This window comes from Clavelina lepadiformis, chromosome 2, assembly GCF_947623445.1.
Source record: "Clavelina lepadiformis chromosome 2, kaClaLepa1.1, whole genome shotgun sequence".
Taxonomy (NCBI): Eukaryota; Metazoa; Chordata; class Ascidiacea; order Aplousobranchia; family Clavelinidae; genus Clavelina; species Clavelina lepadiformis.
Window position 1 is genome coordinate 8,179,015 of NC_135241.1, and position 25,578 is coordinate 8,204,592.

Sequence of the window (25,578 nt, forward strand, 5' to 3'; positions counted from 1 at the left end):
GTTATATAAATCTTAATCAAAATTTTCTAAGAACTAGAATATCATCGCATTACTGCTCCCACGAAGAACGTTGAAATATTCACATCCTTTATCCGCCCATTTTGCAATGAAATAAATCATTAGATTAATTCTTCTATGGCTCTTTATTTTATATAGCGCTGGGCGGCGTAAACGTTGCGTTTATGGTACCTGTTAGAGTTGTAGGGCAAGCGAGTCGCTACAGTTGTATGAGTTTTTATTGCTTTGGGTGATATTTTTCTCAGCTTATTAGGCCTGTGACAACCAGGCCACGTGACTCTATGTCACGTCATAGTCTACGTGCGAAAAAGGCATCTGCATCAGAAATGATAATGTGGGGACCTTGATTGAACTGGTTCGGAAATTGGAAAACAAATACGTCAGATGTCAAACTTGGTCAAGATGATGCAACTTTTGAAGAAAAACAACGTACGGACAAAAAAAGATTTATGATAAAAAAATGGGATGGTTTTTTTGCGAGTCTAAGAGGGTTGATGAGATACAAAAAAAAACGAGTGCATTAAAACGTGATTACCAAAATTATATTTTTTGGGCGACTGAAGGCTATAATAAAAGTGTATTCTGTTGCTGCCGGGGTATTCATTTTTTGCAGGCGATTTATCAATAGGTAAGTGTACGTTAAATAACATTTACATATTGATGTAAACCGAAAAATCAAACTTCACGGTCAGAAGTGAGAGGGACTCATATGCCAACCAAGACGATAGCTAAGTCAAATACAGCTATCCATTGTGACGAAACCTAAACGTCATAGGCCTATTTAACATTTTGAGTTAGAAAATTAATTTTGCCGCCAATGCCTTTGTTCATGGTCTTTACGATATTTTGTGCGTAGTGAGTAGCCCGGACATTGGTTAACTTTTTAGTACATGGCCGCCAGTAAAAAAAGTTTGGACAACCCTGCTCTAGACTACACGAATATCAACATGCTGTGATTGATCTGTTTAGCCAGCTTGCTGAAGAGTGATGCCCAGAGGTGGGCAGTCGCTACTTTGAAAGTACCGTCGGTAACGGTACCGGTACTTGGCAAAAAATGTACCGACTGTTCCGGTATTCGGTACTACTTTAAAAAGTAGCTCGGTACTTTGTCGGTTCTCGGTACCGGTACTTTTTGGGTAAAAGATGCTGCTGCAAATGCAATTTTTCCACTATTATGCTAACAGAAAGTGACCTTCTAAAAGATTTCCAAAAAAGTTTGTTAACTGTGGAAGTACTAACGGTACCGGTTACGGTAGAGAAAAAGTACTGCTGTACAGTAATTCGGTACTGCCCACCTATGGTGATGCCTGATGCATGTTCTTGTTTCGTTGGGTTAAATGTGAAAGTTATTGTATTGTTGTATTTAAGTATTGTTACGTCATTCTAGCGGGTAATTGGGCCAGCAGTGGGTTGATTGATTGTTAGCGCATTCGCTAATTCAGTAATAGCAGGCTAGTAGGAGGAGGTGTTCTTTTTGCAGTTAGGTTATTGAAAGAACTTATTTCGTACCGATACATACTTTTTTTCATTCCCTTCTGCAAAATCTAGTTGAATATGAAAGCCCTTATCACCTGCAAAATTAATAGGCTACTGACTTTTCTTGCTGTGATTTTTATGAGAAAACAAAGCCGAGTAAAGACTTCTTGAAGAAAGTATTGTCTACAGAAAAGTATGATGGGCGCCTATGTAAATTTATAAATGCTTGAACTTTGTTATGTTTCCTAGTAAAATGCATTATTTTAATTTTTCTTGGTGTCTTACTACTTTAATTGTCCCTGACGATAGGAATCCAAGATAGTTCCATACTCCTAGTAAAATTTGAACCACATTTATCTGATAAGGTTTGTTGTTCTGAAGCGTCCCGGTTTTCAATTTCTATGGTGAAATGATCAATGATCTCTATATACATCTCTGTTTATAGAGATCAGTGACCCGTACATTGTTAACTGAGTTGTCTGATTAGTAGGATCGTGTCGTTATAGCGAAAGAAACTCACACTAATACGTCAATTAAAAATGTGGGCGTTAAGCCCAAAAGAACGTTGTCGTTTACAGATTAGTTTGCAAAACGTCTTGATTTCGATGCCTGCTTCGGCGTCCTTTTTCTGTCTGTAGGTTATCTCGGTCGTCTGAGTATAAAATCGCTTGCTCTCCTTGTCCTGATGTAAAATACAAAAAGGGACAAGGACGACCAATCAGAATGTTTCCCTTTAAATTTTTTGGGAAAACGTTGCCAGATCCAGAGAAATTTTGGTTTAAACTTGCGTGAGGAGTTAATATTATTAAGTGTGCTATTGGCCAAAGCAGTTAAATTGCTGGACCAAATTTGCTAGTATGTAGGGGGCGCTAAACTTATTAACGCGACATAAAATAAAAATAAGTCTTTTTTCGATGAAAAAGATTTTTATCCTAATGCTTCATTTTGATTCAAACGTCCTACCTTTTTCAGAAAGAAGGAGTATAGCAAGTATCAATATCATATAGTATACGTCAATATAATTATTATCACTACAATTAATGGTTCGAGCGCTGGCCTCTCAATAAATACGGCTCAGGTCACGTGTTCGATACCCAGTGGCGCCATGCATACCGTTGTAATACCCTTGGGTAGGACATTAACGACAATTGCTCCTGTTCAGTGGATCTGGTGGACAGTTTTGAATTTGGGCAATACCATAAAAAAAATCAAAAAAACAAAATAAAAAATGTGTGGCAATCGGAACTTGCACAAAGGGTAGCTCGGTAGCCGGGGCTCGAGCGATGAAAAAACATCGCCGGATTTAAGCCGAGCAAAGGCTTTTCTCAGCCCGAGGATAAACATTATTATAGGCCTATCATACTTTCATAAAGAGAGGAAAATTCGTGCCGCTAGCTTAACATTTTATAAACATGTGTGACATAAACTGACGTTAACGTCCAACAAGTTTGCGCATAAATTTCGAAATAATTAGGCCTAGTAAATTATTAAAAAGTGAATCAGTCAGTTGGGTATTAGCTTTGGTATATACGCTTTGATATAAGCAAAATCTGCATGTATTTGCACTACGCGTCTACGCCCACATTTAGAATTCAAACTATTTTGATGTCTACCTCTTCTTCTTTTTAGCGTCGTCCCGCTTTATATCTGTTGAGTCCTCTATTTTGGATTTCTGGGTCCACTTTAGTCAATCTGTTTGCTTGTATGACTTTTATGCTATGATAACATTGTTAAGTCTTTGTTTATTTTGTCGTGCCAACGTTGTTCAGGGTATACCTCATGGTCTTTTACCACTGATCCACAGATGACAAGCTGTGTTGGCGATAATGCAAGATTCGGCGCGCAGAACATGACGAAACCACTGCAATCGTTATACACGCAATGCATCATCTTTTCAATTAGGCGATAGGCCTACTTGTGTTACACACATTTACACCTATTTTCCCATTATTTGATATGTGGTGGTTGGCGTCCTGTTCCTGCTTCTAACAGAACACAACGCCAATTATGACATTACAAGAATGCAACGTGGCACATCGCTCTGAAGACAGAAACAAAGAACTCACACAGGTAAATTTAGCTGTGGACAAGGACGGCTCTCCCTGGCGTAACTGTTGCTGACTCAGTTTTGACTCACCACTTACCAGCTCAAATTTATTCTTGTCCATTTGGATCAATTATACGCGTTGTACAAATACACGCAAGTTGTTTTTTTCACTTGGTCATTTAGTGGTTAAGGGTTCGAAGTGCCCTGTGTTCATTGGCAAGAGCACACCTTTGCATTTTTATATTTATAAACTAAAATTCAGATATTGTGGTTGTCAGATAGCCTACTTATTCTGAACCACATATTGGTTACCTCGATAAAAAAATCACATAGCTTACGTCACAGATACAATGTTGTATGCTCAATCAAAGGATTTTGATTTCCATGGCGTGAAATGTTTGTTCCGTGATAAACTATGACAATTGTTCAAAAGTTAGGGAAACGTGTCCCCCGTCCCTCTGAAACGAGATCCTTGGACTGAGGAAAAGTCAATTGATAATAATTAACTATTAATTGCTATTCATGAACCCTATCAGCAAAGTCTGGGGATACTTTCCCCGGAAACTCACTTTAGGATTATTACCATCATTTTCCGCGTCTCAGTCCCTGCTCAAACGGGTCGCTAGAAAACACCAATAAAAACAATGCTATAACGAGCAATATCAAAATGGAAATAGCAATGTGGCGGTTAATGCCAGCGTTTCCTAACCAATATTCCACGACATAATAGTGTGTCATGAGAGATCATCAGGTCTCTCCTCAGTTTCTGCAAGAATATATGGGCTTTGTATTCAACTGGACAGGCCCAGATTTCTCACTGAATGAGTATATTTAGAATACATTTTCATTTTATTTCATCATTTGTAATGTTTTGTGACATGTTTGTTTGGTGGTGTGCCGTGTGATTTTTCGAATGTAAAATATGTCCGTGGCTCAGTAAAGGTTGGGAAACATTGAATATGCCTCAGAGTAGTCGTGCCAGTTGGGCACTTCCCTTTAAAACCCCGCATTCTTCACATTTTTATACATACGGCTAATGCCTAATTCAGCGTGTAGGCATATTATATAAACGCGTTGGTCTGAAGAGGTTGGGGCACAAACAGTTTCTTCATTAAAATAACCGGGTAAAAGATCCTATAGTTCTTGCGTGCTGTAAGAATACTATAACATTGTGGCTGTCTGTTGGCTATGAGATTGCAACGAATTTGCTCGCAATTAAGTGAAGGCATTTATTTCAAATTATGTACACATTTTAACACACGATAGTAATTAAGCGAGCCGCATTTTAAAAACTGTCGTTTTACATGTTTTCTAAGAGCCCGTTTTCACTAAGCCAGTCAGAACAGTAGTCCATTCTGGTGATTGGTCGGCTATCTCTGCATCTCTGGTCGCTTATAAAAGTGTGAGCTTTTATTATGTGTAAATGGGGAGTTGAAATGTGCGACCCGATAAGCAACAGGTGTCAGTTGGACAGGTGCATCGAGTGCTGAAAAAAAGGTTTTTCCCCCCAAAAAAACATATACATAAATGTCAATTACAAGTTGGATAACACATTGCAAGAGATGGCGTGATGTTATTGGAAAAGACCACCCAAGCCGCTGCACGTCTTGTGCAGATATTCATTCAGTTTATTTGAGTCAGTTTGCTTTACATCGCTTTTATATCACTTTTGTATCAACGTTTCTCATATTTTCGGCGATAGCGGTCAGCATGCAGTGCTAGCCGAGAAGAACACGGAACCTTTACTGGAATCATATTATTTCGGAGACATGACGGGACTATCTCTCACTCTCTCCCTCTTTCTTTCTCTCCTGCGGTCATAAGCAATGTTTGTTAAGCGTATTCTAAAGGCCCCGTATATGCTTGTAAAATGGCTTAATTTTTTTGTTTATTTTATTATAAAAAGAAATAGCTAAAAATGCAATTAATCGAAAAATCCCATATGGGGTTCGTTTGAATTTTATATGTTACTTTAGTATGCCGTAGGCTAATATTTAACGAAATCCTAAAAAATTCACATTTCTCTTAACTCTTGCAATAGAATGCTAAAATCAAGACTGCAATTTTGGGCCAAAAAAGTCAAGTTTCATCAATTTTCACCAATAATTTAGGCTAACCTAAACATGAGACCTGGAAGTTTTTAAAAACGCCGTTGGTTAGGGAAATCACCGCACTGAAAAACAACACCGGCCATGTTGGCCTCTGATTGGTCTAACGCATTTTTTTAACCATTACGTAAAGCGTCCAACGAAATCATGGAAATCGCAAAATTTCAGCATATACGGCTCCGAAAGTCTCTACTCAGTAAGAACCCTACGGTTTCATTAACTTATCCATGGGATGCTTTGCAACGTTCATATCCGTCTTTCACCACAACCAAAATTGAAAATACCAAACGGAAAATAACTGAATGGAAATAACCAAAACGGAAACAGATAAACCAGAATCTTTAATGTTTTTGAGAGGGATGCATGAAGCTTGAGCATATTTTCTAGTTTAGCGTTTTCTTATTTGTTTTACCAGTTTTGCATTTTCCGTTTTGGTATTTTCTTTGCTGGAGTTTTGAGCGTTCTCGCTCAAACCAATAATACACTAGGTCACTAGTAACACTACGACGTTAAAAAGCAAGGAAAGATGATAAAAACAAAACCAACCAAAACCGCCTAGGCTTTATTAGCATATGCTGAAATAGTTAATGTTTTGCTATAAAAGTAACTCGGAAAACTTGAAATACAACGTGAAGAAATAAATGCAAACTTTGCTATATTAATAAAAATTCGTAGCTATAATTCAGTACCGCTAGTTTTAACGTCAAGCTTGTCACGGACGGATGGATTCAAAGATCATAGAAACCTCAAGCATAGAAGAATTGACCCTATTAAGGGTATCTCATACCCCACCATTTTTGATTCACTTTGTTTACATATGAATTTTAAGCCAAGCGATCTTTTCTTCTCTTTACCTTCCAGACTTCTGAAGTGCCTTTTTGGGACGGGGGTGTCATCCCCGTAACAATCTTTTCGGGTTGTTTTATAGGTCTATAACTAGAGTCATTAGCGTACCGGTATCTCGTACCAAATTCTGGCATAATCGCGTACACTAGAACCTTGTCTTTGTTTATTTTTATTACTTGGCGTTTGCTCAACCAAATTTTTTGTTTTGTTTAAGAAATCGGCGCGAAGACGAAAAGTGTGCAGGTGCTACACTGGCTATGGGTATACTGACCGTGCTGACTGCAAAGTAAGACAGTTTTCGCTGAGAAATCATGCGTATAAAGACGCATTTTTGGCGTGCACTGAAGCCTCAATTCTTTGTTTATTTATTATGAATTGACGAGAAAACAACCAGTTTTTCTTTGTTTATTATAAATTGGCGTCAAGATAACAAAGGTCGGGGTGCTCGTTGATAAATCTTGTGCAAGCCACACTTTCTATTATGGCTGACCGTCACAGGTCACCTCATGGCCAGCTACGAAACCCAAAAGCACATACATTTATACAATATAGAACTTTGTTAATCAGAGTTTGGTATGGTAATGATTATTCTCGGACTGAGGAAAGTCTTTGTACGACGGAAACCCGACGATAAGAATCATCGCTCAAGCCCCGGTTACCGAGCTAGCCTTTTTGCAAGTTTTGTTTGTCACATATTTTTTATTATTTTTTGTATAGTATTGCCCGAAGTTAGAACTGTCAACCCGGTCCACTGAACAGGAGCAATTGTCATTAATGCCTTGCCCAAGAACATTACAACGATATGTGCACCAGATGAGCAAATGGTATGTTCAAGCAACTGATGGTTAACAATCGCTGTATCCCTTAGCCAATAAAAATAGAAAAGGTTGTTGGCCAGGTTAGTAATGTTTGGCGATCAAGGAAGTTGGGCTACCCTACTTCCTTGATCATACGTTTCCAAATCAATTTTTAATTTATTAAGTGGCAGTTGTCTAAGCTGGTCTTCCTAAACCAGCAACAAACTAACAGAACTGTATGGTAAAAATGCCATCAATCATTTATTCAACATATAAATATGGTTTTGGTTTCAAAGTGAAAATGTCTTTCTAAGATGAAAATTTATTTCGATTTTCATAGCATTAATTATAACCATGTCTTTATCATACCCTTTCTTTCGTAATGAATTAATCAGCTACATCAGAATAAGCCTCTATTCATTTTCAACTACAATGTACACATAACTAAGGAAAAATTTAATTATGTAGCGGAGTTTGTGTTCATTAGACCGGGATTTTCCAATGTATTTGAAATGGGAAAATTCCACCACAGGCAAATTGGATTTAATAGACGATGGATTTTATTAAGCGGCTCCTACCATATTCGGAAATCATTAATGAGTTTATGCCGTGTGAAAACATCTCGGTTAGGATAAAAAAGTATTCCAATATCATTACATTTTTCCAAGCATGATTTAAAAAGTTCCTTAGTGTTTGATAACCTTGCTATGATAAAACAAAGTTGTTTTTTTACCTTTTAAAAATTGGATTGATTTAAAGTCATTGTTCACTTTGTACCAACACCAGTAAGTGGCAAAATAACTGGCTCTAAATACCTTCCCATGTTTCCTTTCCCATTCTTGCATGTTTGAGTTTTTGTGGCCCTACTAATTCTCATCATTAGCAAATTGGCAAAGCCACATTTTTAATTTGTTGTATAAATATAATCTAATGTTCATAACCAATCATTTTTAACAATGTTAGGATACCATATAATCGTTAGCGCAGTACACTATCTGTTGTAGTGATGAATAATAATAATTGGACTAAGCTTAACAAAAGTAGTGCAGATGGCAGTTTGGATACTAATGAAGCAACTGCATTAATGCAACTATTGTCACACCAAACTCAGTACATTGACCAACTTGAAAAAGTGAATATGCGTACTCAGGTATACATAACTAAAGTTAGAGACACTTGTGAATTCTTTTTAAAAATTTATATGTTGGGTATCTTGGTTGTCAATTGGAATATAATATATGTTTTTTTTTGTGAAAAAAGTATGATAATGTTTCTTACTGTTTCACAATGGACATTGATCTAAATGGGCATTAATGATACAGGAAGAGCTGCAAGCTTTCAGGCACAAGTTAATGGAGGTTGTTTTTGAAAATCAAGCACTATATGATGACATGCAGTCAAAGGTTGTAACTGAAACTCTTGAACAGTCTCACAATGTCTTGGCTGAAGCCACAACTACAGAAAAAGGCCATGTTCAAATTGCTCCTCCTCCACATTTTTCTCAAACAAGGTTACATCGTAGAGCTAGAATTTTTCATGAAGCGTCTCATACAAAAAATTATCCATAAATATGATACTGTATTTACGTAATGTCTTATAGCTTTTTACTGAATTGCATAGGGAAACATTGCAGACCAGTTTAGCTGAGAAGCAGGAACTTGTAAGTATTTGACATAACTTAGGGCTATATCAAATTACATCTGCATTTGTTTCATTTTCATTTGTAACATAGTTTTATAGATTTCTTCGGTTTCATACACTATTTTAATTTTTTTGTTTACTTCTCTAACTTTTATTAATTGGTCTTCAACATTCTGTCTTCATACAGAGAGATCTGAAAGCTTTGTACTCGGCAAAAATATCTGGATTAGAAGCACAAGTCCTGACAACTAGGAAAGATTTAGAGAGTGCATTATATGAAAACGAGAAGCTAAAAAAGAAATTAGAAAAAAAAGTATGTTAAGAACCTTGAAATGAATGTTTAAATTTTTAAGTATGGTAGGTTATCTTTTGCTTTAATTTATGATGAACCTGTATGCGTAATTTCTCAATGTGTTTGAGCACCTTCAAGTCTAACAAGCAAACATGTAATCTGAAATAAATAATTTATATTTTGTTTATGAAGTTGTCCATCAGTGGAGGTTATGCAGTGGGTAAATCAGACGGCATGGGACATCCAACTTATGAAGTTAATATCCCAATTATTGAGCGATTGACAAGGTAAAGAATACTAAAGATGGTAATTTTCTCCATGCTTTTCATTGTCTTGTTAATGATTTACTTTGTAAATGTTTTTTGTCTTAGGGAACGTGATGACTTGCTAAAAACTTTGGCCTCACTGAGGACAAGCATAGCTGATGCAAAAATAACGGAAGGTGACCTTCGAAAAGATTTCCAAAAAAGTTTGTCAACTGTGGAAGAAATTCAGTTACAGAAAAATCAAGTCATGGTAAATTTTATTACTGTATCAGTACTTGTAGGTACAAGTGTTAATATACATGCTTACATTGTGACCAGCATTATACAGTGCAATGTTTTGTTAGGTTGAAAAAGAACAACTAAAGGTTGATTTAACAAAGCTTCAAGAGAAATATCAGCTTGAAATCACTGAAGGCCATAAACGAACACTAGATGCCGTCACACAACAGAGACTGCTTTGTATGAAAGATCTCACTTACTATGAAACAAAGGTTTAATGCCTATAAATTTTAAACGAATGCCACAAACTAATTATTGAATCTTTGGTGGTATTATCTTTAGCAGTCACTTTTCAATACTTTATTTATAACGTCAAAATAAACTAATCCAAGATTTTCTTTAATCTTGAACATAACTATTGTAGGTAGGAGAACTCATGGCATGTTGCAAACATTATGAAGATGAACTTGAAAAGATGTCAAAGGAAAAGAGTAGTATACTCATTCAATTGGAGGAATCTCGATCCCAGTTATTTCAGGCTGAAAAAGATCTTGCAGCAATGACTGCAGAAGTAAAACATGAAGTTAAATCAGCATTAAAAGGTGAGAAAAAATTTTCTTCGCACTATCACATCGTCTTACGGTTTTTACGTTTTCAGTTAGTCAATGCATGGTATATTTTGGCAGGTTACACCAGTGCAGAAAAAGAACTCCGAGACACCCGTCATAAACTGGAGCAAGACCTTGTCAAAGTCAACCAGGTACAACGTTTTAGCTTGGTGCCCTAATGTGTTTTTCTTGGCTCGATTTCAACCCTGTGTGGTTCTGCTTTGAATACAATTGTCATATATTGTTGAACAGTTTTTGATAAATATATTTCACAATACAATTTATCCTAAAAATTCCTTATTTACACTGAAGGATCGAACAAGGTATCAGGAGGAGGCTCTCCAGGCTCATAATCGCTTAAGAACTTCAGAAAAGCAGGTGATATCTCTCCAAGAGATGAACATTGAACTTACTGAACAGCTAAACAAAGTTAAAGCGAAGGTTAATTATTTTGATTTACATAACCATTTGTCAGACTGTGTTGCATGCCATTGTTAGTAAACGTTATGCGTATATACTCTTCATAGAAAAAGATGCTGCTACAGGCATTATTTATTAAATAACATTAGTATAATGGTAACCGCAGTATTGTACCCATGAGCATAATTTGTTGCGAGGTTACTATTTTTAACTGGTTTAGTTGTAAATATTATCTTGTAAGGCTGCTCATGCTTTGTTATCAAAATCAAACGCATATTGAGTTCTATTATGTCTAAATTTCAAATGGGCCGCGGTGGGATTGAAATATTTTAACATCCGGTTCTCTCACTAGCAGCGTGCCATATTGACCCGGTGCTGATATACACATAGGTCTATACATATGCTTGTTAACAACTGGTTTACGAAGGTCATTCAAATTCCAAGAACCGGTTCGCACGAACGGCCTGAATCCCACCACTGCATATGGGTGGGATTCCAAGAGAACTGCATACAATAATTGCATTATTGGGTTTGCAAAGCAAATCTATATATAAGATTTATACAGTAAGAATACTTATTAATTACACTTACATTGCATTAAACTTTTATTGTATAGTGTCAAAAGATCAACCTGGAAAATTCTTCTTTAAAAAAGAAATTTGCTGAAGAGGTTAATGGTTTAAGAACTTCTTCAAAAGAAGAAATTTGTGAACTCTCAGCTGCACTGAAAAAAACTGAACTTGAATACGGTATTGAGACAAACCGCTACAGTTATAAATGTCATTACAATCCTTGTGAAATAGAGTTTTTTCGCCAAGTTATTCTCACACGTTTGGTTCTAGACCAATGAAGCAATCGCCCAAATCCTTAAAAACTGTTGCTGGTCTTTCACCAAGCGCCCCAAAACATCATTTTGCACGTTTTAACCAGTCACATGCAATTATGTGCATTCAGTAATGGAAACACCTTACTGTGTTTGATAAATTCAAGCTGCGATTGTTTGTTTAAGTATCGACGGTGTTAAATATTTCAGAAATGCTTAAACGCAATGCTGGAGTGTACCTTAAAAATACCCCATGTCTTGCAGAAGAGCGCCTCACTGATCTAGAAGCGATTTGTGCCAAACAATCAAACCTAATACCCCGCCTTAAGGAAGAATGTGCAAATCTCGAAAATGCTCTCGACAAATTAGCCAAAAAATATAGGATTGAAATGGGGAAACGAGGCCAAACTATTGAACAAATGGCGACGCGCTTAGAAAGGTAAGTGCATCGCAATTTGTACAAATCCTTCGGCCTTTCTGCTAGTTTCTTTTCCATGTGTTTGTAGGCTCAATTTAAAAAACCAGGAATTGTCCAAACAATGTGTACAGCACGGCAAAACTCATCGGCAAATGGAGGAACGTTTGTTCGTGTTAAATGAAAGGGCGAATTTATCAGCTACTAAAATTGTGGAGCTGCTTGATTTACACAACAAACATTCAAAGGATAAAGACTTGCTCAACAGAGAAGTGGAGTTTCTGCAGTCCCAGGCAAAGACTTATTTATTTCATTCTCAACAAAGCAAGTTTCGGCAAACAAAATGTTTTATTTTTATAAATAGGTCATAGAAGACAGAAGTTTACAAAATACATGAACCGAACTGCAATTGTTTTATTTTTTTCCGTGTACCTTCTTTATTAAAATAAAGCGCCGTCGACCACGCGTTTCATCTTGTTATTGAGCATAAAACGAGGAAAGAAAAATACTCCTGAACTAGTCTGTCTCTAAGTAAGAACATCTAGGCCTTTGAAGAGAAAGCACCAGTATAGCAGGGTTCCTCGTTCTTCGAGTCGAAGCAACTTTCGAAAGAATCTTCCTAAATATACAATGCGACTGCCATTCTCAGTCGTCGATCACAATAGGTTCAGAATCTGCGGTATTTGAAAATGCTTGCTGACGGAGCAAATGCTTTTCATAGCCCGGCACTGAAAGGACGTGTTTCGTAGGCCGTCTTGCCGCACTTCTCTGAACTGTAGCTTTGAGCTGTTTGCGCACTTCCCTAAAAGCAGAATGTGGTTTTAAAACAATATACAGTACAATTCCTTACAGAATAACGATGTGCAATCAACCGCAATAACAAAAGTAACTGCAGAAAAGGTTTCAGCCTGAAGTGAAACAGATTTAATAAACATTTGAACAGATATACCTGATCTTATCATTGCATACAAACAAGATGTCGTCTGATGAGTCGTTAGAATTCAAGCAACGCTTTTTCTTTTGTGGCCCGTTGCTAATTCTCTGCATCGTTGATCCGTTGCGAGTTAAGTCAGTTACGTGATCTACATGAAAGAGATCGTTACAGGTATGGTATGATAATGTTTATCCTTGGACTGAGGGAAGTCTTTGTACGACTTAAACCCGGCGATGTTTCTTCACCACTCGAGCACCGGCTACCGAGCTACCCTTTGTGCAAGTTCCGATTGCCACACATTTTTTATTTTCGTTTTTTATGGTCTTGACCGAATTTAGAACTGTCCACCAGATCCACTGAACAGGAGCAATTGCCGTTAATGTCCTGCCCAAGGGCAATACAACGGTATGGCGTCAGTGGGTATCGAACACGGAACCTGAACCGCATGTGTGTATAATAGCATTCAAATTTCACGGTGTTGGAAATAAGAGGCAAACCTACTGTCGAGTCCATTCTGGTGAGGTCGCTTAACAGGACCCTGGAATGAGTGGGGGTTGCCAAGAGTTGCTCGCAACTTGCTGTCCGCTATCTTTAAATTATTGTTTAGCAGGGATTCTAGAAACAAATGCCGTTTTTTGCAAGATAACTTTGGAGTAATATATTGAACCATGACAGAACATTTAGTAAGCACATAATTCAAAGTTTATTTTTATCAGCGAGTTGAGTATAAAATATTAACCGTTAGGCGACGTTAAGCAGAACAGAAATCAACATAATCATCTAGTTTCACATTCCAACTAACTCTTGTTTGGCATGGGCTGATTAACTTTCGGAGGAAGCTTTGCTACCCTTTCAAGGACTGTTGAAAGTGACGGCCATTTCTTCACGGCAACTGTAGTATTTACTTGAGGAACCGAAGAAAGTCGAACTTGGCCTGAAGCGAAGATATTATGCGTTTACTTTATAACCGTATTTTGGTCAGTAGGCCTACAACAGCAGTATAGTTTAATTACCATTACGCAGAATCTTAGTACCTATTTAGTGGGGTAAGTTTACCAAAGTACAACTGTTTTTCATCTTACATTCAGCCTTGATCTGGGCAATGCTAATTGGCTCGAATGGTCGTCGACTGAAATGCCTAACTGATAGTATATCGTGGCAGAGACGCCGCGCCAGTCTCGTCAGCTTTGTGGCGTTAAGGAAAAATGCCTGCTTTGTTTTGTGCGAAGCACGCTGCGTTCGTGCTCCCGATATAGGTTGCACACCAAGAGAACTAGGTGGTCGGTACCTAAGTTCCTGGGTACCGAACAATCAATCAGTTAATAGTACTGTGATATTGTCTATTTCAGTAATGTGCAAAAATATAAAAATACTGCAAGTACCAAGCTTTTTAGTCCATATCTACCTTATCTGTGCCTTTTATCTTGTGAATTTGAATTCTTTCTAATCTACTTGAGGGCGGTATTTTTAATCCACCGTATTTTTTCCAGTACGTCCAACATGCAGCACACAACCGACAGCTCATACTGGGAGGGCCCCATGTATACCACTGTACAGAACTTGTGCCTAATAGAAAAAAGAGCGTTAAAATATGGGATAGATAAACACAAGTCTTTTCATTCCAGATTAACGACTCACAGAAACATCCTTCGCATCCCTTTCCAACACTATCCCCGTTGACCATCTTGATCTGGTTGGGATTTGGTTTGTTGCTGAAAATGAACAATGTGTGTTACTTTATACTGCATAAACAAAACGCGTTTTTGGTTCACCCTGAACAGTTGATGTCACGGCGAGAAATTGCTTACTAGTTGGGTATATAGACTTGTTTTAGTTTGCTCTCTGCGTCGGCTGCTTTTAGACGTTTCTGTTGAACGTAACGATCAGAAGTTTTCCACATGTAGTAATATTCCACAATGCTTGCTAATGTTTTCCAAGGGAGCTGCATTACATGAAGATTATTTGGTGAAGGCGCCAAAACAGAACAATTTGTTGTTCTTTAAAACACTGACAAGTCTGAAGTGCCATTACCAATAATTAAGGTTAAGGCGATATGTGTTACTAACAAAATCTTGTTGTATATCCAAGAAATCCTTTCCATATTTTTCAAGAGCTTCTTCGAATAAATTTGCTTCCGAAGGGGACCAGTCTTCCATCTCATCTTTGCACAGAACAGGTCCTCCTTTCGGGACGAGTGTCGTAATTGCATCCGAAAAATTGTAATCGTTGTTATGAAGGCAATTCATGGCGTGTAACTGCATATAAGTCGTGCTTTGACTACATGAAACAGGCATTTCAAAACTGAACAAAACTGTTTGGAAATATAAAAGAACTCACTAAAGTTATATCTCTGGAGGCGGCGGCCGCTGTCATGTGTAAAGCCGGTTGTCGAACGGAACTGCTGCAGTCAAGCGCACGTGCGAATGTACCTACCGATCTACAACAAATACGAATAAAAACATGAATTTTGTAAACGTATAACAGCACTCATTAGTATTGTAAAAGCTATCCACTATCTGTACAAATGCATATTTTGACGAAAACAAAACAGAAGCACAAAGGCATAAACAGAATCTAGGTTGGTTTCGAACACTTATAGTTAATTTATTTATTTAATGCTTGTTGTTATGCAATTGGGTACGACGAATGAAAGTTATCGCGTACAGGAAATTTTAAAATGGCTGACAGCGATGATCAAAAAAGCTTACAAAATGCACTACAACCAACGTGTTTTATCAAGAGTACATCACGTAAAAATATCGTGCAATGTATGGTGCAGTGGATTCAGGCCGAAACCTGTGCTCCCGAAAACACTACCAAGTTCAGTGACATAAATCCAACGTTGTAAATGCAAAATTGGCGAAAATAGTCTAGCTCTAGCAAAAGCCTTACTGCAACAAAACTGATAGAAAGGAAAGTGATATAATGAAGACAAATTCTTCAATAGGATACTAGCTTTTATTTTTCGGTAATTTATAACACAATACTAAATTCAAGCCATCTTACCACAAAAAAAATTGAACACCCCGGATGGGACTCGAACCCACAATCCCTGGCTTAGGAGGCCAATGCCTTATCCATTAGGCCACCGGGGCCGGCGCTTCATTACTGTTAACATGCGGTACTTAACGACAAACTCTGTTAAACGACGCTCGCAACAAAAATGGCGAATTGAAAAGTATATCGTTTAACATGCTGGTTTACATATTTTTCGACCAACTACTTCTGTCGCATAGTTCTGTACGGTGACACACGCAAAAAAACATTATGTATACGCAACGATATACATCTGTGTGCAGCAATGTAAATGTACATTCGAACTTCTTTAACTTAAGAATTGGCGAATTTACCGACCAACATTATTTATTTACACAAGAATAAATTATTCCGGCTTTTTACGATGGTTGCAGATAAACGTGCAGCGCGATTCGCCAATACTGAAAATCAAGACTCAAATTACAAAAGGGTTAGATGAGATGTGATTTCTACAGTAATATATCAAACCCAAACATAGCAAGTTGTGATACTGTGCAAAATATGACATATACAGTATTGCTAATTTGTATAAACTGGCTTTATTATAAATCAAACATGACAAGGAACTGAAAGTGTGGCAATGCCACATGCGCGCAAGTTTTTCAAACGATTACAAATTTTAAGCTGTTTTGAAAATTATTAGTGAGTCGGCGAGACGCACAGTTCGGTGATATCAACATAACAATTCAAACAAATAATTCTAGCCGTCTTGGTCGCTCACGTGACTAATGGTCTTTCATGAGCAAGCAACAAATGAAAAACGTCACAAGCAAGTGCGCGCGCACGCACACACACTCCATGAGATGTAACAAAATGAAATTAGCAATTCACGGCGGAAGAAAACCGAATATGATTTTGACAGTTACGGGATCTTACTAGAAATCACCTGCAAGTTTTACCAAAGCAGAATAAGAGGAAAAAAGCAAAGAAAAATGTTTTGAAAATTTACTTGGACAAATTCTTCATACTAGCATACAAAAAGCCCTTTTTTATTTTTCGTAAGTTGTTTATAATGATGAACTCAAGTACACTTTCTCAGGCGAACTGCTGGGCTGAGTAAGGAGATAAAAGATACCTGTTTCACAAGTGCTGCGACGCAGGATGTATAACATGCACATGGCTAAGCAAATATAGGGCAAGGCTCATTGCAACTAAAATAATCTTACAAATTCCAAACCCAACCAAAAAATGTTGGCCACGTTGAGAAGTGTGTATCTTCAGTAAACTACAGGTTCACCACGTTACAGAAACTAAAATGTCTTAGTTCAACAAAGCAGCATTGAACAAAAATAGCATTTACCTGGATATTACCAAGAACTGGTCAATCTGCTGCTCTGTAAGAGAGTTTTTTGGCTCCCAGACTAAGTCTTCTAAGTCGTTTAAACTCCTGGTATCTTTTTCAGCTGCATCACAAAACACATCAGCAAGTTTAGAGTTTGAACTAGATGTTGCTATGACAATAGCAGTAAATTTAAACATATGTTACATTTGCAAACAACTAAAACTTGCGTATTATAAAAACTAGCTTAGTAAAATAAAATTTTCTGTGATTTGGATTTCAAATTGCAATCATTATAAGTTTCATCAATTAAGCAGCCATAGCTTTGATGTATGAACTAAACTAGATTGTAATATAAGAAATTTACTATAACAGATAAATCGACATGTTCTGATCAGAGAAGGAAATACTTCAAGTTAAACAAATAAACGCAGGCGTATTAAAAGAATGAAGATAAACATAAAATCAGTATCAAGAACAAACAAAAGCAGCAATGAACATGAAATTAAACTGTTCAACAGCATCAACATACGGTCACTTAGTAGTTCGGGAATTTCAGCCTGATATTTTGAACCAACTCTTATTTCGCCTTTATCTGCCAGAAGCGTCTTTTGTGCTGGATCATAAACAAGTGAATAGAAAAAAATATCCTAAAAACAAAACCACATATGAGTAATGGTATAACAGCATGTTCAAAAAGTACTCCTGAAGCTTCCTGTTCTGAAAAGTTTAGGCATATTTCCATGCAGTATTGGTATACAGTTTAATCCACTTCATAAACCCATCATTAACAAATTCACTCACTCATTATCTAAAATTTAACATGAAACAAGTTTGTTTATAAAAAAACACCAATCAACAATTCCAAACTCAGCTTTAAAAACCATGCAATCCTCATAGGTGAAAAACAATTAATGAGAGGAAACAATTGCCAAGTGTGAACAGATAGTAGACAATCAATCCTATGATTTTGGACATTTCAAAATGCTTTCTACTGTAAACAGGTAACTTTCACAAATTAACAATCTTATCATTACATTTATCAATCGATCTCTTGGTATGCAGCATTTCACTCAAACAGGACTTACTTGGCAAATGACAATGTGTACGTACGTCAAGATTTAATGTATACACATACCACATAACTATGTTTGTCTCTTTGGTGCAGTGCAAATTAAGCTATATAGATTAATTTGCAATTCTGGATGTATTTTTGGCATTTTCAGTGTGTCAGTTTATAAATTCGTGCCTGATTATATCCAAAATCACCATGATCTGAGATGGATTTATTAAGCAAATTCTACTGTAATACAATATACTGTACATCACAATAAACTTGCACAATATTTCAGTAACAGCTTCCTATGTTTTTAGCAGTTATCAACCACAAATGAACTCACTCCTTTCGATAAATAAGATTTGAGGTCTTCGGTTTCATTTAATAACGTGACACTGCATTTCCCTCTGTAAAAAACACCATCCAGTAAATCTTAAGATGGTACAATATATTGCAATGGACATGGTTCCTAAAACAAGCAAGGAAAGCTAATCTGAACTAAAAAAATGTATAAGATTCAATTCAAAAATGGAAATCTACCAAAAGAAAAATTAGTGCCACCATGGGCCACATGGTCTAAGTATTCACAGACACAATCTTGAGCAGTGGTTCCCAACCTTTTTTGGTGTCGGGGCCGAATTTCAAACTTCAGAGTACGTATGGAGCCGCATCAAAACACTCAAGTAATTATAACGAAAATTTTAAAGCATGAAAGCATGTACCAACGAATAGCAACACTAACAAGACAAATAACACAAATCAATTTAATGTCCAACTTGACTCCAACTCCAACAGACAAGTCAAAAAATAATCGCCCTAATTATTATAAATAGATTTTTTATATTTTTTGTGGGATTTTCAGGGGTCAATGAGAGCCGCAAGATGGCTAGCTTGGAGCCGCGGTTGGGAATCACCGATCTTGAGTATAAGTACGAAATTCTGTAACATTACATATGTTTTGAAGGTCCTTAGCACTTGGTTTTCGTGATTTGGGTAAGTTATACCAAAATTAGGCACAAGAATTTAAACCCAACGCAATCACAAATGGGATATTATTTTTTGCTTTCTCTTATCTGTTATCTTGTTGCTTCCTAGGTTATACAAAACATAACAAATGATGAAATGAACAAAATATAGCGTTTGAAGTCAACCAATGTCAGTGGCTGTGACAAAACTACTAATACTAACTCCAGTTTTATATTTATTTTGCTAAAGATGTCCAAAGAAATGGGAGACAAATGAAGTATTGATAATGATAAACTCAGAAAAGCTAATGCCACAGGTCCAGCTAACCTGACAGGTCAATTTACAAACCCAATTAGCATTCTCTCACAAAAAATCAAATTACACTAGTTTCTCTCCAAATCATAAAAGAAAGATTCATGTTTCATGATCATGGAAGTTATTTTGAAAGTTCTGTTATTTGTATGAAATAAACAAATAATAAATAAACAGGAAAACCAATTTCACAAATGCCATACAACGACATCTGATCAATTTTAACTTGTATGCATAATCACCGAATATGGGTTGCAGGCAAAGTGTCAAGTTGTCTTGATAAATAAAGTTCCCTATGATTTAGCTGATGCCTTTCAATATCTGATAAATCTGTTGATGCTTCATCCATGTCCTCTTCCATGTCTTCTGCAAAAAAGGACTTTCTTGGTAAGTACAACATCTGTGTGAGATTGTCACAAACATTTACAGTTTTACAATGTATAATTGCAGTCATTGTTGTATTTACAATGCCCTCCAGACATCTATACTGGTGTCAAAACATATATATAGTAACGAATATTTACTTGCGTGCTTATCTGCAAGCATGAGGAGACTGTTGGATATGTCTCGTCTTCTATAAAAGCATATGACTTTGGCTTCAACATTTCCACTTGAGGTCTGCAAAGAATAAAAGAAATCTGTAAAAACTGATGTCTGATGTAAACCAAACATTAGACAAAGAGCACTCACTCACCTTATTTAATTCCTCTATGCGACGAATTAGGTATGGGTTACTGGAGGAATTTTCAAAATAGACATAATCTGCAAAAATTAGACATATGTGACGTTTTCTTCAGCTTAAAGTTTTTACAATGTAGCATAAAATAATATGCATACAATGAACTAACTCTACATACACTAAACTACCATATGAACTAACAACCAAAGTCAAACCACATCACGCACATCATATTTTGAACCTGCAACGCCTAAAATTAGCACCTCAAAATTGAAAGATATAAAAGCTTTACATCATTAACTGTACTTAGTCAACTCTTTAATAGGAATACTTGTTGTTGTATAGACACGCTATGCTATCGTAAACACTTTACAACAATTCTTTGCTTCTTTGTGAAACTAAAAACAAGCATATTTGAGGAATGAATCACATATCTGTAATATTCCAATAAAATTTTCACCAATATTTTTCATGTTTAAAATTACATCGGCTACACATAACAGCACATTCTTAAAAGAAAACTCAGAACAACCAAGACAATTGAACAGAACATGGCAATGGAAAATTAAGAAGACGTTAAATTGTATCTATTGATAATCAAGCAATACATGCTACAAATTTACACATACACATGTGATAATATTTTTTAAATGCATGCCGTCGCACTGGCAGACCAATTATGACGTGAAATTTTTTCCCTATGTATGTTCCTTGTAAACATTGCAAAGAACATGGGACTGTCTGGTCTGTCATTGGAAAATAATAACGTTTTACTGACATACATCAAAGCTTCTCCAACTTTGTTAACTCATGACCGACTCACTCTCTTGGAAAACGATTTTATATGATCCTTTAAAGCGAAAAAAATTTGAAACAACTGACCAAAAATTTATTAATAGGAAGCCGCATGATATTTCTACAGATTGAGCTTTTACAAGAATGCATTACTTCTTGAACATCTTTTTGTTGAAAAAAAACTTTTTCTTTTGTGTTGGTTTTTCTGTGGCTGTACTATGGATAGCTACTATAACCTTGGCCATAGACAAATGGTTTGTTACTACAAGTAGTGGTGACTAGTTGATAAGAAGCATTCTGTTCAAACTAGTTACAAAAGTTTGTAAGTGTGCAATCCCTAAAAATTTTCACACGTTCCACAAGCCCCCAGTTTAAGAAATCCTGATTAAAAATGATTAGGAACTATCTGCGCAAAATGTTTTTAACCTGTTTCAGCATTGTATGTATGATGAGAGATGTTTCACATTGCTCACCATCAATCCATGTACATATTATCAGCATGAAGTTTTAAAGTTAAAATTCACAAGCACATATAATAGGACATCGTGGTCCAAACCCTGGCATGTGGGCCGCGTGTGTCGCACCGATAGATTTTGTGCAGCTCACAAATACTTTCAGAGTTTTGGTATGCTGTATTTTCCAGTGAAAAATCTGCAGTTGTTACAGTAAAATACACTTGCATTTTATTTAAATGAGTTGCATTAGCCACAGCTCGAGATAAGTTACACATCATTGAAGTGCAAGTCAATATGTGATTATTATGGGGTGAAAAGGCCATTTTACGGCTAATGTCACAGTATTGTAACAGCACAGTATTCATGCAATGATTTAAGCTTTTTGTTGCAAGCACAGTCGCAAACATGTATTGAAAGTATCAAGGAGTGTGTTATTAGTGGTGCAACGAAGCATCAAGTTGAAAAATGAAATGAATTCCATTTATGTGGTTGACTATCACTAGTAATATTTTTAACTTACTTTAAGTTAACATTTCTATGAAATTTCAGTAAGTAACCAAACAGTGTCTCGTGTTTGTAATGGCAAGACCAGCATTCCACACAAGCACAGAGTTAATGCACAAGCACTGCAACAGTCCCAAAATAACTCAAATTAGACCACCAAAGCATTGTTCTGTGTACTTAGTCATGATCATGAACTTGCGTGATCTTTAAAATTATTAACAGAACAATGTTAAGGACTTAAATCGTGGAAACAAAGTCAAATCAATAACTATTCACTGGGAGTTAACTTTGTAATGTTTTTTAAGTTTCATTTACTTACTGACTTAATTATCATGACATGGGGTAGTCATAACCAAGCTGGTGACAAGTGGAAATTGTTGAAAACCATGTGTGGCATTCATTTATTCATTGTACACTTAAATTTAAACATAGACGTTTTGTAAACTGTGTTCATAATTACATGACAGTTGTTGTTCTAATACATGCATAGGTCATATACACGCGTAAGGCCCTCCACCCCCAATATAGTAATTAGTTCCAACGCAAGTTCCAAGCATTTTTTGTAAAAGAAAACCTGAATAAGCACAAAACTTAAGTTGTTCAACAAACATGTGCGAATATTTTAAATCAAACTTACACAATAGATTTTCATAGTTGACGTTATTTCAAGTTCGACAAACACAACCATTTAACGAAACACGTTCGTATTCTTCCGCGTCGCTAACCATTATGGATTCGCGGAAACTGCCGTACACACCAGCGTACTATCACTCCACACTACTATGTAAATACTTATAAGTCCAAGTTTTACTGCCATTGACAGTGACTAAATATCATTACTGACAAACTTAGCGACAACCGACCGAAACATCCTTTACAAACAGTTAATGTTAACATACACCTTCCATTTGGAAAGAATGCGTAGACCAGATATTTCAGCTACAATATTAGCATCTACAATACTAGTTAAAATCAATTACTTAGTTAATACTGTCTGCATATTAGCATCTTGGTTGCTTACCTCCAATACGGTACATGTTGCTTGACGCCATGTCTTTATATGTCCACAACACTGATACATATACTGTCGATAACTTTGCTAATTAGTATTTTTAACCAAATAGAAGAGAGGGATAAGGTACCCCAGTCAAAAAACCTGTCTGTCTCGCCGCGCCTGTTTCCTCTAGAAAAAAGAGCGTGACGTCATACGATGGTGCATAGTTCCCTGGGCCAGTAACCAATTTGTAACCTTGGAAGTACACCAATATGGAAAAGTGGCGATTTAGTACAAGAAAGTACTCCAAGAAATGCCGTAAATCTTCGTACGGTAGTAATTTCTTATCTACATAAAGTTAGGGATTCCTTTGGAATACCAATCGCGGTGCGCTCAACAGCTGCTCGAACTGAAATGTTTGCAAATCCACTAAAACAAAAGCAGTTTTAATGGCATTTCTCTAAAGCAAGTGATTACATCTCAATTTAGCAAGCTACATGTTGATGAAGCGTCTTTGGATTTGACGACAACCAAATCATGTGCTTACTCTCACCCTGAAGAGTGAAACTACCCGAGATAAATAAATGCGTAACTACTGTACGTGCCATGAATGATTCGTGATACAATCCGTGATTTCGTGAATGGTTGATGACGCAACCGTGGGTCGGAAACACGTGACCTTATTTCAGCTGGTACGGGATTCTCACGGCGTGAAACGTATTGTCCAAAATAAAGCGAATTGGCAATGTTAATGCTAAAAGAGGAATAACAACGACCAAGTTGCTTTCTTTGTTGATAATCCTGTAGAATGACATTGGATGTTGGTAAAAACAACAATCTAATACAATTTAATCTCCAATACAATGCTATACTCGATGTTTTGAACTTTGATAGCTAATTTTGTTAAAATTATGTGCTGGGGTCTTTGGCAATAGTTCACTGAGTTCAGTTTGCACGAATTTGGAAATTATCATAGGCTCATGTGCAAAGAAACCAGTTTATTTCGGTTTTTGTTTAAAAAAGCCAAATGATTTATTGTGAGTAGTGATGTGAAGACCCATATTCCACCAACATCTTTCAGCGGTTACTCATAAGCTGCGATTTCGGTTAGCTCATGCAAACTTACAATTTCCTTCTTTTATTTATTCAAAGTAGCTTCTTTGCAGATTTGGGGTCTTTTTAGGAAATCAATTTAAAATTTGAAAGACAACCACTGCACCAAGAGAGACGACATTATTTTTTTCAACTTTACAGTTAAACTTCCAAAACCGTTGCTATAAAATGTACATAACACTGTGCGCTGGCCTACGATCTTAACTTTCGAGAAGATGCACAAAAAATTGTCAAAATATTTTTAGAACTTATAGCCAGAAAAGAATTTCCATAAAACTGGAAAAAGTTATCACTGTTCTAAGTGGATTTTTTTGTATAGCAAATTGATTCATCACTATATCCAACCAGTGAACTAGGACTACTTCTCTTTTTAAATGGACCTTGAATGTTAAAAACATAAGGAAAGAAGCCAATTAATAGTTGAGCCAACTTTTTTCTTTTCTCTCTTCACACTTAACCGTTTTTGTTAACGCGAAGTGGTAGCCTATTGCTAAAAACGGCATTCTTTTGTGTTTCCAATTTCGTTAGGAAGTATACTTCAAAACTTTTAAACAGAGTCGTTTCAATACGTTGTAAAAAGGTCAATTGAAAAGCTCAGCAACAGAGACCTGTTTTCTTATCTGATCCAGCTTGCTTTTTAGTTGAGCCACTAAATTTCCCGTACCCGAATTAATAATGTGGACTAGGCCTGCAATTACAGTATATATTAGTCTTCGATAGTAACAGTTACGTTGGAGAAAAGAAAGTTCAACGAAAGTTTGCACTAATAATACCAACATTACTCCAATGCAAAAACAAACACCGTGCTAAGCGAAACATAATCTTGCATAATATAAACGTATAGGCTACGTAGAAAGTTTTTCGTTTTGCCATAAAATTGCATTATAGACTATAATCTTAGTTTTGTAATCAGCAGTGTTTAATGAATAATTATAATTTATAATAATCTTCTACAAACAAGAACATTGACTAATTTAATCAAGTTTTCTCCTTACTATATAATTGACCAAAGATCAAAGAAAAATCGTTAACAATGAGTTCAATCATCGACTTTGTTAATAAAGAGACTTTGTAGTTAACCAGGTGTCTCAACTACGTACGGAACTACAGACTTTTGTAATAAAACCAAAATTACCTCTGTCCATCTAATGCAGCCCTTAACAAACCCTGGCTTTATAAATCACTGGATCTTTGTGCGAAATAACGCTAATACTTCTGTTGCTTTATCAGTTTATCAGCTTTACTTTTCAAGAAAAAACGAGAAAATTTTTTTTTTTTAAATATCATTTGTCTTGTTAAACACTAAATGTACCGGCTCAATAATGGGCATACGGTATACCTTCCACCTATTAACCAAACAGGCTTGGGAAAAGGTCAGATATAGGCTACTTATACCAATCCCAAGCCTGAAATAAGATACATTTTTGTAAATTAAATGTTTTGTTCATTTCATCACTTTTATTCAGTTTTATACTATC

General features: G+C 36.3%; 2 protein-coding genes and 1 non-coding gene across 6 annotated transcripts; 1 reads left to right on the top strand and 2 right to left on the bottom strand.

Moving 5' to 3' along the window:
- The first annotated feature begins 6,535 nt into the window (after positions 1–6,535).
- LOC143445655 (serologically defined colon cancer antigen 8 homolog) lies at positions 6,536–12,441 on the top strand. 4 transcript variants are annotated; one of them, XM_076944911.1, is made up of 15 exons: positions 6,561–6,577; positions 6,710–6,781; positions 7,213–8,442; positions 8,615–8,802; positions 8,913–8,952; positions 9,121–9,246; positions 9,418–9,512; positions 9,597–9,741; positions 9,836–9,982; positions 10,135–10,312; positions 10,397–10,470; positions 10,631–10,759; positions 11,355–11,487; positions 11,826–12,000; positions 12,068–12,441. In XM_076944911.1, exons 3-15 carry the CDS (start codon positions 8,299–8,301, stop codon positions 12,345–12,347), a joined length of 1,854 nt encoding a protein of 617 aa, XP_076801026.1. In that variant the 5' UTR covers positions 6,561–6,577; positions 6,710–6,781; positions 7,213–8,298; the 3' UTR covers positions 12,348–12,441. The 4 variants fall into 4 exon arrangements, with proteins under 4 accessions (XP_076801027.1, XP_076801025.1, XP_076801024.1 ...); XM_076944912.1 differs by having other exon boundaries at positions 6,536–8,442; positions 12,068–12,269; positions 12,341–12,441; XM_076944910.1 differs by having other exon boundaries at positions 6,537–6,781.
- LOC143445654 (metastasis-associated protein MTA3-like) lies at positions 12,264–23,550 on the bottom strand. Its single transcript, XM_076944908.1, has 17 exons — positions 23,015–23,550; positions 20,255–20,322; positions 20,085–20,178; positions 19,803–19,926; positions 18,626–18,689; positions 17,758–17,875; positions 17,247–17,349; positions 15,248–15,347; positions 14,977–15,165; positions 14,719–14,852; positions 14,549–14,622; positions 14,316–14,476; positions 13,993–14,206; positions 13,713–13,844; positions 13,412–13,525; positions 12,926–13,058; positions 12,264–12,778 (listed from the first exon to the last, which is right to left on the bottom strand). The coding sequence occupies exons 1-17, from the start codon at positions 23,043–23,045 to the stop codon at positions 12,622–12,624; spliced, it is 2,010 nt and encodes a 669-aa protein (XP_076801023.1). The 5' UTR covers positions 23,046–23,550; the 3' UTR covers positions 12,264–12,621.
- Positions 15,933–16,005, bottom strand: Trnar-ccu (transfer RNA arginine (anticodon CCU)). Its single transcript has one exon. It is a non-coding gene; the product is annotated as a tRNA-Arg (tRNA).
- Positions 23,551–25,578: the final 2,028 nt, after the last annotated feature.

Coding starts and splice junctions, on each gene's coding strand:
- LOC143445654 (XM_076944908.1), bottom strand. CDS start 23,045: ATGGCGTCAAGCAACATGTACCGTATTGGAG. Junction 13,845..13,992: donor TGCCCAGATCAAGGCTGAAT/GTAAGATGAAAA, acceptor TCTTCGCTTCAG/GCCAAGTTCGACTTTCTTCG. Junction 13,059..13,411: donor TCACCAGAATGGACTCGACA/GTAGGTTTGCCT, acceptor TCTTTCATGTAG/ATCACGTAACTGACTTAACT.
- LOC143445655 (XM_076944909.1), top strand. CDS start 8,299: ATGAATAATAATAATTGGACTAAGCTTAACAAAAGTAGTGCAGATGGC. Junction 9,513..9,596: donor ATTATTGAGCGATTGACAAG/GTAAAGAATACT, acceptor TTTTTGTCTTAG/GGAACGTGATGACTTGCTAA. Junction 11,488..11,825: donor AAAAACTGAACTTGAATACG/GTATTGAGACAA, acceptor CATGTCTTGCAG/AAGAGCGCCTCACTGATCTA.